The sequence below is a fragment of the Mytilus californianus genome, unplaced genomic scaffold, assembly GCF_021869535.1.
Source record: "Mytilus californianus isolate M0D057914Y unplaced genomic scaffold, xbMytCali1.0.p SCAF_11, whole genome shotgun sequence".
NCBI lineage: Eukaryota > Metazoa > Mollusca > Bivalvia > Mytilida > Mytilidae > Mytilus > Mytilus californianus.
Genome location: NW_026262593.1, coordinates 20,910,467 through 20,928,484, shown reverse-complemented (window position 1 = coordinate 20,928,484; position 18,018 = coordinate 20,910,467). Strand labels below are relative to the sequence as shown.

The 18,018-nt window shown below is 30.8% G+C and overlaps 1 protein-coding gene across 1 annotated transcript in view; it reads left to right on the top strand.

Annotated features, from left to right (window-relative positions):
• LOC127719723 (uncharacterized) overlaps positions 1 to 18,018 on the top strand; it is a 164,002-nt gene that overhangs the window by 87,112 nt on the left and 58,872 nt on the right. Inside the window, exons 116-147 of the mRNA XM_052225961.1 lie at positions 23 to 196; positions 650 to 865; positions 1,175 to 1,217; positions 1,541 to 1,704; positions 2,056 to 2,211; positions 2,841 to 3,050; positions 3,444 to 3,486; positions 3,769 to 3,932; positions 4,701 to 4,874; positions 5,117 to 5,326; positions 5,564 to 5,606; positions 6,282 to 6,445; positions 6,772 to 6,939; positions 7,259 to 7,468; positions 7,669 to 7,711; positions 8,100 to 8,272; positions 8,452 to 8,616; positions 9,033 to 9,242; positions 9,628 to 9,670; positions 9,953 to 10,116; positions 10,377 to 10,559; positions 11,020 to 11,238; positions 11,693 to 11,735; positions 12,233 to 12,396; positions 12,676 to 12,843; positions 13,596 to 13,811; positions 14,259 to 14,301; positions 14,692 to 14,858; positions 15,134 to 15,316; positions 15,833 to 16,091; positions 16,481 to 16,650; positions 17,365 to 17,538. Of these exons, the coding sequence (XP_052081921.1) occupies positions 23 to 196; positions 650 to 865; positions 1,175 to 1,217; positions 1,541 to 1,704; positions 2,056 to 2,211; positions 2,841 to 3,050; positions 3,444 to 3,486; positions 3,769 to 3,932; positions 4,701 to 4,874; positions 5,117 to 5,326; positions 5,564 to 5,606; positions 6,282 to 6,445; positions 6,772 to 6,939; positions 7,259 to 7,468; positions 7,669 to 7,711; positions 8,100 to 8,272; positions 8,452 to 8,616; positions 9,033 to 9,242; positions 9,628 to 9,670; positions 9,953 to 10,116; positions 10,377 to 10,559; positions 11,020 to 11,238; positions 11,693 to 11,735; positions 12,233 to 12,396; positions 12,676 to 12,843; positions 13,596 to 13,811; positions 14,259 to 14,301; positions 14,692 to 14,858; positions 15,134 to 15,316; positions 15,833 to 16,091; positions 16,481 to 16,650; positions 17,365 to 17,538 (4,926 nt within the window). The remainder of the gene's footprint in view (positions 1 to 22; positions 197 to 649; positions 866 to 1,174; positions 1,218 to 1,540; positions 1,705 to 2,055; positions 2,212 to 2,840; positions 3,051 to 3,443; positions 3,487 to 3,768; positions 3,933 to 4,700; positions 4,875 to 5,116; positions 5,327 to 5,563; positions 5,607 to 6,281; positions 6,446 to 6,771; positions 6,940 to 7,258; positions 7,469 to 7,668; positions 7,712 to 8,099; positions 8,273 to 8,451; positions 8,617 to 9,032; positions 9,243 to 9,627; positions 9,671 to 9,952; positions 10,117 to 10,376; positions 10,560 to 11,019; positions 11,239 to 11,692; positions 11,736 to 12,232; positions 12,397 to 12,675; positions 12,844 to 13,595; positions 13,812 to 14,258; positions 14,302 to 14,691; positions 14,859 to 15,133; positions 15,317 to 15,832; positions 16,092 to 16,480; positions 16,651 to 17,364; positions 17,539 to 18,018) is intronic.

Below are 18,018 nucleotides of genomic sequence, written 5' to 3'. Positions count from 1 at the left end.
AAATTCCGTTGTTATTTTTTAGGGTTCTCCTTGGAAGCAATGAGACAGACTTATCATTTAACTGGAGTGACCACACTACCTAGCTACTTTGTACAGCAGGTTTTGAATACAGCCAGTGTGTCACAATATCTACTAGAGCAATCATGTAACAGATTGACTTCACCATTTGGTACGACATATGATGGATGGATGAAAGGTAAGGGCAATCTAATTTCATCAAATATTAAGGCAAGTAGAAAATATTTCTTTATGCAATTTATTTTTGAAGTGAACAAAGAAAAACATATTTCGATGTTTTTCCTGTTTGTTCTTTAATATGACAAAAGATGAATAAAGTCTTAAAATGAGGTAAAATAGGAAAAAATCTATATAATCAATATGGGAATGAGAAAAAAGGGAGATAGTAAGTTTAATATTGAGTTTACCATTTCAAAATCTAATGAATTTTGTGTTATATTTTCAAAACTGTACACCAAAATGTTTTGATTGGTTAACAATGTCCTCATTAATGGCTATCCAGCCAATGGGATATCATTATTTTCTCTTTTGATGCATGTTCAAGGAAATTACCCATAATCCTTTAGATTATGAAACAAAACTGGACACTGTGAGACTGTGGATTGTAAATTTTGCTTTATTTTGTCTATAGGTTGTACCACTCAGTCCTTGACACTGGAATATATCAAACCAACAGAGACAACCTGTTATACGTTACCAGATTGTACAGGGTTCCAGTGTTGTGTAGATGCCTCTGTCATTGGAAGGTCCTTCTTGTACAAAATATCTGTTGATGCTTGTAAATACAAATTGACTGTCGCCATTGAAGGTCTTGAATATGAACAGAATCTCTTGACTTACAAGTTTGGTGAGTTCAAATGTTTGAAGGTATTATTGTTGAGAATAGAATTGATGGATAATTGAAAAATAAAGTGAAAAAAATATTTGCAAATGAATTATCAAAAAGTTTCTGTTATTAAATAATTCGGAAGTTGTGGTGTGTTTCATTATAAAACATTCTATCCATACACTCTTTGTTTAACGAGCTATTTTTAGAGAACATCTATTTTTTATTAACAATGATACTATTCCTTTTATAATTGCAGTTTCTTGTTTCAGTTATGTATACGGATAATTTCTCCTGTATATATAAATGTTGTTTCTTGATATATTTCAGGTACTCAAGACAAGTTCTACATAAACGGTGTTTTCAAGATGGAGTAAGCACTACTTTTAGTAAAATATCAAATTAAATATCTGCAAAAGGGAATTAAACTGCAGCAAACTTTTTGACATAACGCAAATACAGTTATAAAATCATAAAAGCATAAAACTTAACTTTCCACCTTAAAATCTTTTCAAGTTATATCAATAACTATGCAGGTTTTCATAAAAAAGTAATCTATGAAATATTACTGTTTCAAAATGGATACTATACTTGAAAGTATTTCCAGGATTGTTCAAGTTAGAAGAAAAAATTGCAAAATTTTGCAAAATGGATTTAATAAAGTGTGGATACATTATGGATTTGTGTATATTTCAGCTACCAGATAGAGGAATTACCGATAGATGGTTCATACTTGTTGACAGTAACACTGAGTGTTTGTTTAGAGGCTAATGCTGATTGTGCTGTACAGAGAGTAGTAGCCAGTAGTCTCAAGATAGACAAACCTACATGTACATCTACTGGACAGTTTGCCATTCCAGGTAATATTATAATTTATAGAGAATGAATTTTGTAAGTGATTAATTCATTTATAACAGCGGAAGTGATTATTTGAACATGTATCTTAATTTACTGGCAAGTTTGTTATTTCAGGTAAGATTAATTTATTGATGTTAAATTTTAGAGGGGTGAGTTCATTTTTGAAATCAGACAAAATTTTTTATTTTATCCATTGGCTGCCATTTTCTAAATTGCCTTCAAATACTTAATAGAACTCATTAAACTTAGGAACTTGCAAAAAGGTGAGAGTTTTGCTCTATGTTGAAGGCTTCTTTCTCTCTGATGATGTCATCATTATATGTGACTAAATCTCCTTTTGTTCATTTTTCCAGGATTTTCACTGACAGACTGGAAGGCTAGTAAAGGATTAAGTTCATCAAACTCACTACCAGAATATGCTGCATCTCTCCTCATGAGTGATCTGAAGATAGCCAAGTACATGAAGGAACCACAGTGTACCATTGCAGCACCAGGCTGGCAATCAGGAGGTATTATAATAACCTTAGGATGAAGAACAGCAATTTAAAATTTTGATTCATTGATGTTTCATTGTGTTTATATATTCCATATATGTTTATACTAATTGTTCACAAAACCAGTAGTTTTTGCTGGCTCCTTAGCATAGATATATTTTAAATTTATACTTTCGCAAAATAAATCTTGCATACATTATTGAACAGAAATGTTTATGCTGTGATTAAGGATAAAAAACAATGCTCCTTATTTTGAATAGACATATTTACACTTGTATACAAATGTGTCTGCCATTATTTAAATTACACAAGTTCCCAGCAAAATATTTCATCACAATTCAAAATATTTGATGTCATAAAGAAAAAGTGATTGTTGCATTACATCAGAAGGTTATTCTGAGTCGGATCTAGGGTCATACAGAGACAATTCAGCTTAATACCCAAAAGGGTAAAAACGTCTATATTGATGATAAGATGCTAAAACAAATGTTTATTCTATATTGGAAATTGTTTTATGATAAATAGTTTAAGGAAAGCTTCAGGTTAACAGGTTTTTTTTGTGTTATGCTCAGCTATACAGTTTGGCATTGCTGACTTCTAAACAATGGTAGAGAAAAAAAACACTTTCTAAAATATAATTACAGGTTGTCTGTTGAATGTGGACAAGCCAATGCTCCATGACAATGTAACCTGCCAAGTTACCAGTAGTTGTACTGGTGTTAAGTGTTGTTTGTACACAGAGGAACTGAACCGTAACATAGATGTGCACCTTCTTCTGAACCCATGTGACCAAAGTTTATCTCTAACCATTGATTATCTGGAGTACAATAGAAGTTTGTATGACTTCAGCTTTGGTAAGTAAATTTTTGCTTTAATATTGAGATAAAAGAACCATAATGAAAATGAAATTTATATGTAATATAGAACTCAATCTGTAAATTTGTGTAAATAAAATGAAATTTTGCAAAAGACCTTAATATTTTTAGTTCTAATAAGTTATATTATAATTGATTGCTTTACTTTTAATTGAAAAATTGTCATGCATGCACATTGTAGACATAAACAGATTGGATAATAAATTAATAAGCTTCTAAAAAGTGACTTGACCAGGATGAAAGTGATTTTACTTTAATGCATCTTTCTGTGGTCGGGTTGTTGTCTCTTTGACACATTCCCCATTTCCATTCTCAATTTTATCTTAAGTAAACAATGTATATATTCTATATAAGGTTTTTCGTCCATTGCAGGAAGTTTACAGCAGTTTTACATGGAAAATGTTGTAAGAGTAGAGTGAGTATCAAAAATTAAAATAACATTTTTTTTATAACCAAAGTGGCTGACCTTTAAAAATAAACAGTTTTTTGCAAAAGTTTATTATAAAATAAAGATAACTGTTAGTTATTTAAAGAAGTAATTTTTTTAAAAATCAGATTTTTTATTGAATTTACAATTTAATTATTATTTTGTTTTTATTTATTTATTGATTGTTCACTATTATTTAATTCTCTTGTAAAGATATTAAAAATGTATATTTCATTATGAGATTCTGTGTATTTTTAATCTTTATTTCAGTTATGTGATATACGATCTGACCAACGAATTCCAATACCTTGTTGACATGAATGTCAGTATTTGCTATGAGTCATCAGCGCCATGTGAATTAGAATCAATGGTGTTCCATAGTTCTGTTTTGCATAAAAAGCCTTGTCAGTGGAAAACAGGCTTCAGAGATCCAAGTAAGATACTGGCATTTCTATGATATGTCAGATTGGTTTTTTGCCAATTTATTTATATATTAGGTCTAAGTCAGTGAGATAGCAACTTAATTACACTCAAAACCAAAAGTTATTAAAATGTTAACATAATTATGTCTTCAACAATTGACAGGTGTCCATACAATGTAAAACTCCAAATTGCCTTAAATCTTAAAAGCATGTTTTACTTAAGTTTTTAATGCATGCTTAATATAAGAAATAGGCTTTAAAAAACACTTTTTTAATTCATCAATGCCAATAAGTATTATCAAGTGCTGAAAATAGTTCAAAATTTGTGTTTAATTTTTTATTAATGATATTGCTACAGGAATGTTCATGCATCTTGATAATTTGTAATTTAATGCAATCATCCTACTTATTATTATTTTATATGCTTGTCAAAAGAAATATATAAAGATACAGGCAAGCTGCTATAAAGGTCACCTCTAATAAGCAAAAATTTGCCTTTTCAGGTCACCCTTATCTTGTCCTATAGTAATACCTTTGCACTTTGAACCTCAATTCAAAGGTCACCTTTCTTATAAGGTCAGTTTTTTCTGGTCCTGATGATGACCTTAAATTCATATACAGATATAACTGTAGATGTGAAGTCTTGATAATACTTTTGATGAGATAAGAACTTGAAAGTTTGGTAGTGCGAACATCTAGTGCCAAAGTTTGAAATGAGAAATACATGTATGACCTAATATATTTGGAATCAAACTTTAAACTTAAATGAATATGTTACAGATTTCTCTGAGTCTGGATGGAGAAATGAGATGAACATTACATCTGATGCCCAGCTGTTCCCAGTAGACATAGCAAGACTAACTGAGGCTCTATATGTTGGACCTTACCAGTCCGACACTCCGTGTCAGGGATACAATTCACCGTATATAGGAGCCATCAATGGATGGAAAGATGGTATGTTTCATGCATAAAATGAATTGTTTTATTAAAAAATCATGGTTTTCAATTTTCAAGGCAAATGATCTTAAAAATATGTGAAGTGTTTTGATATTTGACTGTCATGGTAACTGAGAAAATATTGACTTCAAAATTATCTCTGATTGCTGTAAAACAGATTCTGCTTGATCAGAGTAGACTAGCTTAAATGTTAAAAGTTTGATTTCTAAACATTCCATGATATACTATCTACATTACAGAATGCTCAGTTTCTAACTTGGAGAACTTGCCATCAGATAAGATGAAGTGTTACATACCTCCAACCTGTAGCATTGTCAAGTGTTGTCATGAAGTTGGTCTACTTGGTACACCGATGGAGACAGAGCTTGAAATTGACTCGTGTAACTTTGAACTGTCTGTCAGGATTGAAAAACTTGAGTTCAAAGTTCCTTTCCATGACTATCAATGGGGTAAGTTCCATTTTGGCTTATTTAGAATTTATTATAAGATTTTTATTATGTTTTAAAAAAATTTTGTCATTGCCCTATTCTTTCCAGTTTCTTCTTTTTTCTTGCTGTTAACATGCAATTTATCTTTATGTTTTTAAAAATCTGTGAAATTTGATATTCTGAATATTTATAGATATGAATATTACTATTTCTGCTATATTGCTAAGTTGACCTAACAATATTTTCATCAATTTACAGGAGTTGTAAAAAGTATGGACCTGTTTGGTTTGTTGACAATGGAGTAAGTATTCAACACATTTAGATCAAAGGGTAAAATGTTATATTTCTTTAATAGGACCCTTGTGAAGTATGATCGCAAAAATCATAATGGATTAAAAGTATTATTGTTAAAAGAAAAATGTTGTTAGCTATTTTAGACTTTTTATAATAACTTATTTGTTATCACATAAACATCACATTTAGTGGTCAGAGATAAGGACTGGTAATGACAACATTAACCTTTTACAGCCGATTTCAATGAGTGTGTAGGCAAAGGTAATATCTTTGGTTAGCTTGCTTGCTAGCTGAACCCTGAAGTCATTGTTAGGTTAGGTAAACTACCCTCCTTTAAGAGTAGACTAGTCCGCCAGATAACCAATCTGTCTGTATGACTAGGCTACTTTGAAAGGAGGGTAGTATACCTTACCTAACAATGACTTCACGGTTCAGCTAGCAAGCAAGCTAACCAAAGATATTACCTTTGCCTACACACTCATTGAAATTGGCTGTAACTTATTATAGTTGTATGGTTTGTTTAAGTAGAATAACAGTTTTAAGTACTCCATATGAATGAGGTAAATATCTATGAGAAAGCAACATGACGACACAAAATTCAAAAGAATAAGTACTTCTTTTATAGTACTGTTTGAGTAGACAAATATAAAGTCAAGAAAAACAATGATTTTTTATTCTACAGCTTTGTAATAGAGAATCTATATGAGGCCAGACAGTTCTTAATTTCCATGAATCTGACATTATCCTATGAATCAGCTGGACCGGTTGAAGCAGCCAACATACTTATGGATAAGGTCCTTCTATCTAAGAAACAATGTGATTGGAGCTCAGATTTCCATATTTCTGGTAAGTATTTATACATGTATATCAACAACATTAGATAAATATTGTTTAATCAAAAATTTTCATTCCATGAAGTATTTGATAAATCATTTATTTCTCTCTTTTTTTTAAAAAGTATTAGATATATATATATAATAATCATACATTGTCTTGAAATTTATTTAGTTAAGACTTAGAAACAGTACCAAGTATAAATTCATTTTATATCTGAGACAATGTATGGTGATTCTCTTTACACTGCAATGCTCTAAATTAAACTTGTTTATGTCAATATGAATACAATGAATTATGATAATAATGCATGAAAAATAATATTTTTAATATTTCAGGTTTTTCACTGTACACATATTTGATAAACAGAAACCACGGACCTACTGATCCTTTGACACCAAACTTGTTACTACAGTTTATGGAAGACACAAACCTGGCACCATTCATGCAGGATGAAATGTGTAACCGAACTGGTGCCCTGTATAACAATGAATCATGGACACAAGGTATTGAACAAATATTAATCTTATTTCATAGCTGTCAGCTGTTGAAACCTTAATATTTGAGATCTCCTTCTGCAGAAAAATTTTCAATGGGAGCTTTGTAGTAGAACATAAAGACATTTTATCTTATTTTTCAATAAATTATTACTGTTTAAAAAGTGCAATAAACATTTAATTGAACCCAACCATTTTGAACAAGTTAATTAGCTAAATTTGTTGTTATATGAAATCAATTGTTCAAATGTCGCAATTTTTCCTGTGAAATGTAGCAGATTTCAAAATAGCAATTAGGTTTTTTAAGCATTTTTTTTTCTTTTTTCAGATTGTGCTGCTAACCTAACATTGCCTACTTTATCAGACAAAGTCAATGGCCATATAACTACTATGTGTACAGGTGTTCAAGGTTGTATAGAGAATGATTTGATTCAGAGGTCAATTGAATTCTCCCTACTACTGGATCCCTGTTCAAACAGGCTTAGTATCAGCATAGAGAGAGCTAGATATAATAGAACACTCAGTGATTTTGAATATGGTAAGTTACTTTTGAATTATACGAGTATTAGAAATATGTATATGATAATGAAATTGTCTTTTTTACCAATGTAAATATCCCATAGTTTTTTTGCAAAAGATACAGTGAAAACTATCATGCATCAATTAAAAAACCTGTCTTTTAGCTGTTACCTTTTTTGTGATTTGAAATATTATGTTCCATTTTTTTTCTATTTGCAGGAGAGGATCATTACTACAATTTACAAGGAATCGTCCGTCTCAAGTAAGTGTCATATTTTGATGATTTTTTTTTTTTTATAAAAAACAGCTTACATATGCTCAGCTGAATAACAAAAAGTGCATAGAACATACTATAAAAATCAGGTCAGAAAAGCATTTTATTCAATATGGGCAATATCTCATTAAATAATGTTAGTCTGAAAGATAAATTCAAATAAAGTGAGGGTGAAAAAAGAAATAAATTAAATAAAATTAAATACATTGTCATAGAACTACACAAGTTGCCAAATTATTTCTGTTTCAACTACAGAGAAATATTCTGAATGACAAAATACTGCAATGTTTTTTACTTAAGATGAATCAGGGATGACTAGTTGTTGAGCTCTTTTTAGATTCTCTGTACCATGCTCACTTTAAAACTTGTATTTCAGATATAATATAGAGGATCTGCACACAGAACGTTATTATCTGTTGAATGTGGTCGCCTATTTTTGCTATGAGACATCAGGTATTGCCTGTACACTGGAGAACACCTTTACAATATTTGAGAACACAAAGTTACCCAAAAGAGTGTGTAGCTACAATCAAGGATTCAAAACCTCAGGTATGGATGCATCATTTTCAACTATTCTGATTAACTTTTGATTACTTTTTGTTCACTATATAACAAAGAATTTCAGACAGAAACTTGTGAAATAATTCATCTCTGATATGTAATCCAAAAGCCGACAACTACATATGATCAATTTGTATGATATACTAATTTTTTTCTACATTTTTCAGGTTTCTCCAAGACCCAGTGGTATGCTGACAATGGAATACCAGACGGACAAGTTCTGCCTGACTGGGCAGCATCATCTTTCCTGGATGACCTTCACATTGCTGCTTATTTACAGACAGATCAATGTGGACAGACTGGTCTACAATATACAAATGGATGGAATCTAGGTGAGGGTTTAAATCTAAATCTATTTTTAATCTGAAAAAAAAATTGTTAATTCTTAAAAAAGATCATCCTTCTTAAACTTCAGGGGTATCTGTACTTTGGGTTAGATAACAGTTTGGTAGAGGTTATGAGTATGAAAAGTGTTAGGGTAAGGTTTGGGTAAGGATAAGTGTTAGTTAAGTTATATTTTATATGGGTTGCAACCCTAAAGTAAAAGAAGAAAAACATAAAAAGAAAACATCCAAAGACTAGTAAAAACATCTATGTCTTCTTATTTAGTTTCCTTCGATCTATAAAGTACTGCAATCTACATGATTCTTGTATTCAGTATGAAATAACCTCTTTATCTTGTTGCTTGAAAAAAATATTTAGAACTAATGAGACAAACAAAATATATTAATATACATAAATTTTGCAGGTTGTACAAAAACTGTCAGTCTACCCAACATCACAGATTCCACAAAATGTCACCTGACCTCAGCTTGCACTGCAGTAGAATGTTGTACTGAAATCGACTTCCTCTCAAGGTCATTCAGGACGTACCTACATATTGACCCCTGTAAACAAATACTGTATCTTGGCATTGAACGTTTCAATAGAAATATTTCTTTGATTGATTACATGGAGGGTAAGTACCAGATTTTTATCTGATAAGAACAATAAGCAGCTGGCTATACAGTTGTGTAGATTGTTTAATAAAAGAATGGAGATAGTCTCTATATTTACAAACCATTTAACTTTATTTTTGCTTATTTTTTTTCAAATTTCAAATTGAATTGTTCATTTCATATTATTTTTTTTTTCAATACAATTGATGGTGATAGAAATGATTAAAAAGAAAATACATCCTTTAATGTCATATTTGTTTTGAACTTTATCACTTACAAGTTCACTGCTAGTGATTACCAGCTTTGAATTAGACATTTCAGCTTTAACTTACCTAAGTTTAATGCAGTGAATCTTGTAAGAGTAATTGTAAATAATGATTAATAACCTCTGACATGTGTTTTTAGGAACAAAGAAACAGTTTGCACTTGTTGGATCAGTTATGATTGAGTGAGTTAAATTGTTAAATTATGACAATCTTTGTTTTTTACTACTTTAGTTAAAGTATGTTTTGTTGTGTTTCTATAAATACTTTTCTTCTTTTCTTAAAAATCTGTTTTTCTTTTTTGATTTTTCAACCATTTCACTTTTCCTGATTCTTACAACAGTTTCATTTTATAGAAAATAGAAAAATTTACCTTCAGATATCATTTAATGTAACCTTTGCCTACAAAATCTTAATCATAAGCATAAATACTTGACGTCTCATTTTACATTTTATGTCTTTTATAGTTACATGATAGAAGATATACCAGGAGAGAGTATGTACTTGGTCAGTATGAATATATCCTACTGTTACGAGGATGGACAGCCATGTTATATGGTCACTACAGTGTTTGACAATACCAGATTACCTAAAGATATATGTGAATGGAAAACTGACTACCATATTCCAAGTAAGTCAAGTTTTCAGACTTTAGAGTATAAAAATATCATTAATTGAAAACCTTTATAAAATGTCCACATGCCAAATCATGCCAATCAATTTAAAGTATCTCATGATCCTACGAAGTCTTTGGTAAATTATTAACTTAGAATATACTGAGGTATTCAAATTAGTATTTTCAAACTAAACCTTTGACTAGGTAATAGCAATTTCTGGTTGTTAATAGTTCACATAATTCTTTTGACCTTTTACTGTTTCATTTCTTTACAGGTTTCTCGTTTGAGACATGGCAAGGAGATCAAGGATTGACTATAGGTGACCCCCTGCCAATGTGGGCAGAATATTTGTTGTATGAACAAACTGGTCTATCTCCTTATTTACAAGATAGTCAGTCGCAGTGTAGTAGAAGCAGTGCCAAGTTTAACTCATCTATTGCTGGTGGATGGATTGATGGTAAGTGTTGATAGTAAAACATATTTTTAGTCCAGTCAGTAGATATAAGTGTATGGTAATTTTTTTATAGTACATCCTCATTATAAAAGAAAAATTAATTGTTCCCTTGATGTTTGAGAAAACAATGTGTGTATTTCATTGTATTAATTTGAAAATTCAAAAACACAATATTGATGGATCAGATTGTTTGATTCCTGTGTATGCTGTGGTTGAAGATCAGCAGCCTATAAATTAAGTTGAAAAGTTTGATTAATGGGATGTTCATAGTACCTGCCACTTTTTTGCATTAATAAATAGATGACATTGATTTCTGATTTTACAAACCATACCAGTACTGCAAGAACAAGGAAAATAGAAATGAAACAAAAACCATACTGATTTTATATATTATTGTTTTGAATTAAATATCTGGCAAGTTTATCTGAAATATGATTAAAATGATTGTGTTTATATTATTTAGAATGTAGCCTGAATACCACCATACAGGATCTATCTAGCAGCTACAATGATATAACATGTCATGTGACATCAAGCTGTACGGAAATCGAGTGTTGTGTTGACTCTACCAAGCTTCGTAGACCTTTCCATGTGGTTGTCAAATTAGATCCATGTGATTTTGTCATTAATGTTGGAATTGAGAACTTCCAGTACAAACTGGCCATGGCAGACTATACATTTGGTAAGTTTGGAATGTTATGAAATCATAAAATAGATTGTGGGGAAGTCAGCTTTTAGGGGCTAAATGTGACTGAAAGTTTAAGCAAAATGAATTTGTAGCAATTTTCTCCTTTTTTTGCTGGTATGCATTGCATGTGCAAGTTGAACATAGAGCTCCATTTATAACATAGTTAAAGTTAATATGATGAATTAATTAACCCCATCCATTTTTTTCTGTGTACTGTTCATTAGCACAGACATCTCATCCCATAAGGCAGTATTATACTTTTTCTGTTATGATATGACCAATAAAAAAGCAACCAATAGTTGTTGTATTATTAGATTTTTTATGGTAGTGAATAATTCTCATCTACAAAAAAATTAAAAGTAACAGAATCGTATTTGTTAAATGTTGTATATATTGAAGTTGTGTTATTCATTTGAATTAATTTCCATTATAAAATCTTCTATTTTAGGTGAACAGAGGAACTTCTCCTTGGGAGGAATAGTCAAAACACAGTAAGTCATATACAAAGAAAATACTCTGTGAAACATGAAACTATAGATTAAATTTTTTTCGTGTTGTGGCTATTGTGTGATAATCTTTCATCTTTTAAGATATTTTAGCCATCATGGTCTTTTTCCTTTTTAAGAACTTACAATATAAATCCACATTGGTTGTAGTTCAGAAATATAGTTTCATGTTCAAGGGCTTAAAAATGTAGTTTCATGTTTTTGAGTTAAAAAATGTAGTTTTAAGGTTTGTGACTGTTAATTTTGTGTAAGGAGATTTAAGATATTATTCTTATGGAAATACTAATGAATAAAACTGTATGTAAGAGGAAATGCAAGAACATTCTACATGCATTACATTACAGAGGATTCTATTTTGAAAGAAAGAAAAAAGGACCACCAATGATCGTGTCTGTAAAAAGAATTGACATTTCTGTATGTTTAGTAATATTATTCCTTTTACTCTTTATTTTATTTTGATTTATTCAATTTCTGTATTATAGGTTTACTGTGTATGATATAGAGTCAGAAAATGCCTACCTAATAGATATGAACATTTCTGTGTGTACGGAGAGTGCCCAGGCATGTGAGCAAGATTTTGTGATAGCAGAAAATGTCCTATTACCCAAAAAACAATGCACATGGGATGCAGGATTTGTTCATCAGAGTAAGTCGATTATTATTTTTTTACATAGAATTCTTATTTATTGTATAATGGAAGCACAAAAACAAATTTCACATAAAATGTGCAAGTTTTACCTTATTTCAAGAGAATTGATCTTTTATTCATGCTCTTTATATTTACTGTAATAATGGGTAAAACCTTTCAAACCTTTTGAATAATAAGTGCATGCTCATCCAAGAAATACACATATCATATACAAGCACAAAATATGGTGATGATTTTCAAAAAATTTTATTACTGTTCATTGTTCATTTTTTTCAGACTTTTCTTTAACCCAGTTTAAGGCCGATAATAAAATATCTGGGAACTTGGAAAGCTATGATGCCTCTCGGTTTTTGGATGAGGCCTTTGTATCATTTTATCTATTAGCCACACCATGTGATCGAAGTAGTGACTTGTATTCTTCTAGCACCAATGGATGGACAACAGGTTAGTTAATATAGAGTTATAGGGGGTTGTGGAATATACAGCTGGCTGCTTGTCTCATAAGATACATTTAAAAGTGTATTTTTGAACTATATTATAGACTTGATTTAAACAAAACTTTCACTTGATCTTAAGTATCTCATGGCATTGTTCATCTTTATTTATCTTTTTGATAGAAATGATAATTGGGGTTTCCAATAGCTTAACATGAACCTTCCCTTATCAACAAAAGAATTGGACAACCTGTATCATGTAGACACCTTGTATCTGCAATTCTTAACACAACAGCCATATTTCAATGAAACAGTCATAAATTCTTTGCTATTAAATTTAGCTGCTAAAAATTTTTAAGGTAATTATGCATTAAAATATGGACCTTGCAATATCTATACAGTTGCAAGATTGAGAATATAAGTTTCTTATTTCGATTATACTTTAAATATCAATATCAGGCTGCTTAATCAGCAATATGAAAATAAGGAGATGTAGTATGACTGCCATTAAGACTACCATCTATCAAAGAGATCGAAGGATGTGGATGAAAATAACTATGCAAGCAAACCTCCATTGAAGCTACTTGTTAATCTCTAACGTGATGTACATGTAACATCTCATAATCAATAAAAGTTACATTGTAATAAACATTTAATTAAAACTGATTGTGGTATTCCTTTAATTGTAGTTTCTTGAATTTACAAAAATTTCACTTACCAATTATGAAGGCAGCACTTTTAATATAACTTTAATTTTTTCAGCTTGTTCTGTTGTTCCTGTGAGTACCTTGCCAGCGCTCGCCAATACAGTATCATGTAACGTTGACAACACCTGTGAAAAGTTTACATGCTGTTTTGAGGAATCAGAAGTAGGTCGAAGTATTGAGGCCAGTGTTCAGATAGATTCATGTAAAGGAGAGCTGATTGTCACACTTGAGAGAATGACCAGAACTATATCATTGGTTGGATATGTTTGGGGTAATTATTCAAAGATTTTTTTAACAAGCCTTGAAAAATTGAAAAATATGTGATAGTAAATTTAAGGGCAGATAATAAAATAAAATTATTTAAGGAAATATTCAAAATATGTTTTTTTTATTGAAATTTAGGAATATATAGGTTTTCAACATTAGTAAAAGTTCTTGTCCCCATTTACTTTAGTGGACCTGATACTTAGAGCTGAGGTTTAGTTAAAGAATAGGGGTTGTTTTATTTTGAAGGCTAGTGTTAAGGTTAGGTATGGATAAGGGTAGGACTTAAAGCAACGGCTAGTTTAGTATATGCTTGGTCCCCTAAAGTAAACAAAGAGCCAAGATCTCAAAACATTGATTATACTTTGTATTGAATAATGAGAATCTACTAACTAATATTGGATATATTATTTTACTTATTCTGTTAAAAATGATTAATTGATTGATATTTTAGGAACAGAGGAAGTTTACAAGTTAAATGGAGTTTATGGCCTTAGGTAAGTGAAATACTTATGAAAGCACTGACAATTATAAAATTTAGAACTACTGCTTTTCTAAACATTGCAAAAATGATTTAACAGATATTTTTTGTCTTAATACACTCACAAAACTAAACACTTGTATTAGATTTGATTTTTTGATTATTGGTGTTTTAACGCCACTTTTAAGCACCGCTTTTGGGCTATTTCGTGGCGGCCAGTTTTTATTGGTGGAGGAAGCCGGAGCGCCCGGAGAAAACCACCGACCTTCGATAGGAAAACTGACAATCCTAGTCAATTAAGATTGGAGTCGAGTGCACCCGCACGAGCGGGGTTCGAACTCCCAACCTCAGTGTTGACTGGCTAGTGTATGAGTTTGTGTGTATAAAATTATACATGTTTTTGTAGGTTTACTGTGAATAATCTTGTGACAAGTAATAAATACATGGTAAACATGGACCTGATGGCATGTTATGAGGCTAATGGTGCCTGTACTTTACAAGAAACCATCCTAACTAACTTTGAACTATTGAAACAAGTTTGTGATAGGGCAGCAGGATTTGTTAATCAACAGTGTGAGTTTTTATTTATACACCTTTCATTTTTAACCTTTTTCTTTCTTTTCTTTTTATGAAAAAGAACGATTTTAAGGATATAAAATTAGTTGATAAATTTTTATGCAATTTGTTTCTACATGTATAGCGTCTGCTTTATAATATCAGAAATTTTAATTGGCTTCTCAAAAAAGATGTGGTTTTCATTTTCCTAAAGAGTAAGAAAATAAAATTTTCAACTAAGTATTTTGCTAATACCTTACCATGTAATAATAGCAAAACATATCTTATTACAGTTTCCTATAGTTCCTGGCTGTCATCAGTTGGTCTACCAGCCAATACTTCACCCTTACCAGAATGGGCCAGACTACAACTGATCAATGACCTTGATGTGAATAATTACTTCAGCCTTGATGACAAGTGTTACAATGTGATGACTCCTTTTATGACAGCAACTGCAACAAATGGTTTCAACAATGGTAAGTAGTTTAAATGTTATTTTGAATTTTTTAGCCATTATGTAGAAGAAAAATAAATTGTGATGTATATTAAAATTTGGAGGGATATAAAAATGCAATGGTTTAAATTGAGTTTGCAGATAACATGATATTGAAGACGGTAAGTAATTGAATTCAATCATTAGGTTTAAGTTTAAAATTGAATTCGCTGAACTGGAACGTTTAAATCTTGTTGTAAGTAAAGTTTCTTGAATCTGGTTTCTTCGCTTACATTTTTGGATTTTTATCTTCTGTCAATTTTTTTAAAGCTTCTGTTACAGTGTAAATAGATCATACACTGAAGAAGGAAATGGAGAGGTTTAAGAGGGATGCAAATGTATGTACCTCTTTCTGTCTCTGGAACAACACAATCACGAAAGAAAATTGTATTGTGTAAAATGTAAAGTTTTGTTTCTCTAATAATAATTATGATAAGATTTCATTAACATATATTTGCAAACTGTAAACATATACATATTTTATTTGTTTGTTATTCAGATTGTGGTTCATCAATTGCACACAATACATTTACACCAGCTGATACCATAGTATGTAGTGTCCCAACAGACTGTAATGGAGTACGATGCTGTGTTGATGTGCCACAGCTAGCCACATCTCTGGAATATAAATTGATTGTGGACACATGTGGCAACAGACTACGTCTTAAAGTAGATAAACTGGAAACTGACATATCATTGCATGATTATGACTTTGGATCTAGTGCCAAATTCTCTATATATGGCTTGGCTGAAATAGAGTAAGTTTATGATAGGATAGGAGAGGGGCATTATATTTTCATGCCTGTCCACCTGTGTATCAGGTTAAAGTTTTGATTTAAGGTTGTTTGTGGTGACATAAACTTGTAAACTGCTTACGCAAAATTAGGGTTTTCATGTTTCACTGAACATAGAAATGTGATAGTGATAAAGGGGGGGGGGGGGGGGGGGGGGGTGTAATATCTCTTGTTTTATATCAAATTTTCTCCATTCAATTCTGGCTTCTTTTCTGATTTTTTAACTAAAAACATTTCACTTGAACACCGGTATACTACTGTTGCCTTTATAGAGAACACATAGATGGTTATGGAATCAATCTTGAATATGTAACTTACCTTATTTATACTACTTTCATATTTCTCTATTATAGTTACCTTGTAAGCAATCTGTTGCTAAGTAACCAGTATGAAGTTACAATGTCAATAAAATTCTGTCTAAATGGTGATACTTCATTGGCGTGTGACCAGGAATACACTATCTTTAATAAGACAATCATTGATAAAGAAAGCTGTGATTACAATACAGGCTTCAAAGATTCAGGTAAGAAATAGACTGGTTTAAGTTGTCTTCATTGGTGTGTGACCAGGAATATACCATCTTTAATAAGACGATCATTGATAAAGAAAGTTGTGATTACAATACAGGCTTCAAAGATTCAGGTAAGAAATAGACTGGTTTAAGTTGTCTTCATTGGTGTGTGACCAGGAATATACCATCTTTAATAAGACGATCATTGATAAAGAAAGCTGTGATTACAATACAGGCTTCAATGATTCAGGTAAAAAGTAGATAGGCTGAAAAAGTTAGAATACTCTATAAATTATATGTGTCCTAAACCGCTTTCCTGAATTTACCCTCATCAGGAACACTCAAAGCAAAAAATTGAAAGCCAAGGATGTATAAGTACTGAAACACATGAAGAGCTGTATGACTAAAAAGGGATCTTAGAAAAATAGCCAAATAGGTCTAAGGTTAAATTTCCTTGAGGGAGTTGTAACCTTAGTTTTATAATAATCTATAAATTTATCCACGAAGAATTTAAAAAAAGTTAAAGATTGGTTTTCTAAACCAGTTAAATTGAAAATGAGATTAAACTAAAAAAATAATGTCCTGATGGATATTTTTAAAAGGCAAAATTGTTAATATGAGAAAATAAATTTGAATGCAGTAGGAAAACCAACATGCCAATCATTGTCATCAGTATTAAAACAGGTTGAATTGATATTTATTAATATATCTGTATTTTCTTTGCAGGATTCTCTCTATCCACATGGTTAGCAGATAAAAGTCTAGGATTAACAAATATGTCAATAGTGGATGCTGATGATTTATTACAGTTACTGCAGATAAATGATTTTATGGAGTATTCCAACATTTGTAACTTTACTGGATCACCATTTGTTGGTGCTGTAGATGGATGGAATAATGGTTTGTATCATGAATTAGATAGGGAGAGTGAAGTGGTGAACGTTTTGGCTTCAATTTATTATGTTTAAATTTTTTTCTCAAAAATGTAGATCATACGTGTACATCAACAGTCAAGTTTGAAAACTTTAATGTAAGTGCTATTACTATGGTTGACTGTTCTATTGTTTCATGAAAGTTTTTTTCTCTTGTACAACTACCCAATATCCTATCTTTTCCAATTCATTGTTTCATAAATTAATGTTGTTTTTTTCAGTTATTAACAGGAAAAAAATTTGTTTCTCCATAAGAAACTTGTTTAGCCAGTAATGAAATTACATATCTTACTGACGAAAAGTTAATCTTAAAAAAATTTGACCTAAAAAGAATAATTTTCAATGATAATAGTCACAAAAATGATTAATCATATGTTTCTTGATAAAACAGTTGTATTTGAAAATAATTGATAAAATGTACCTTTTTGCTTGAAGGAGTCTTAATTCC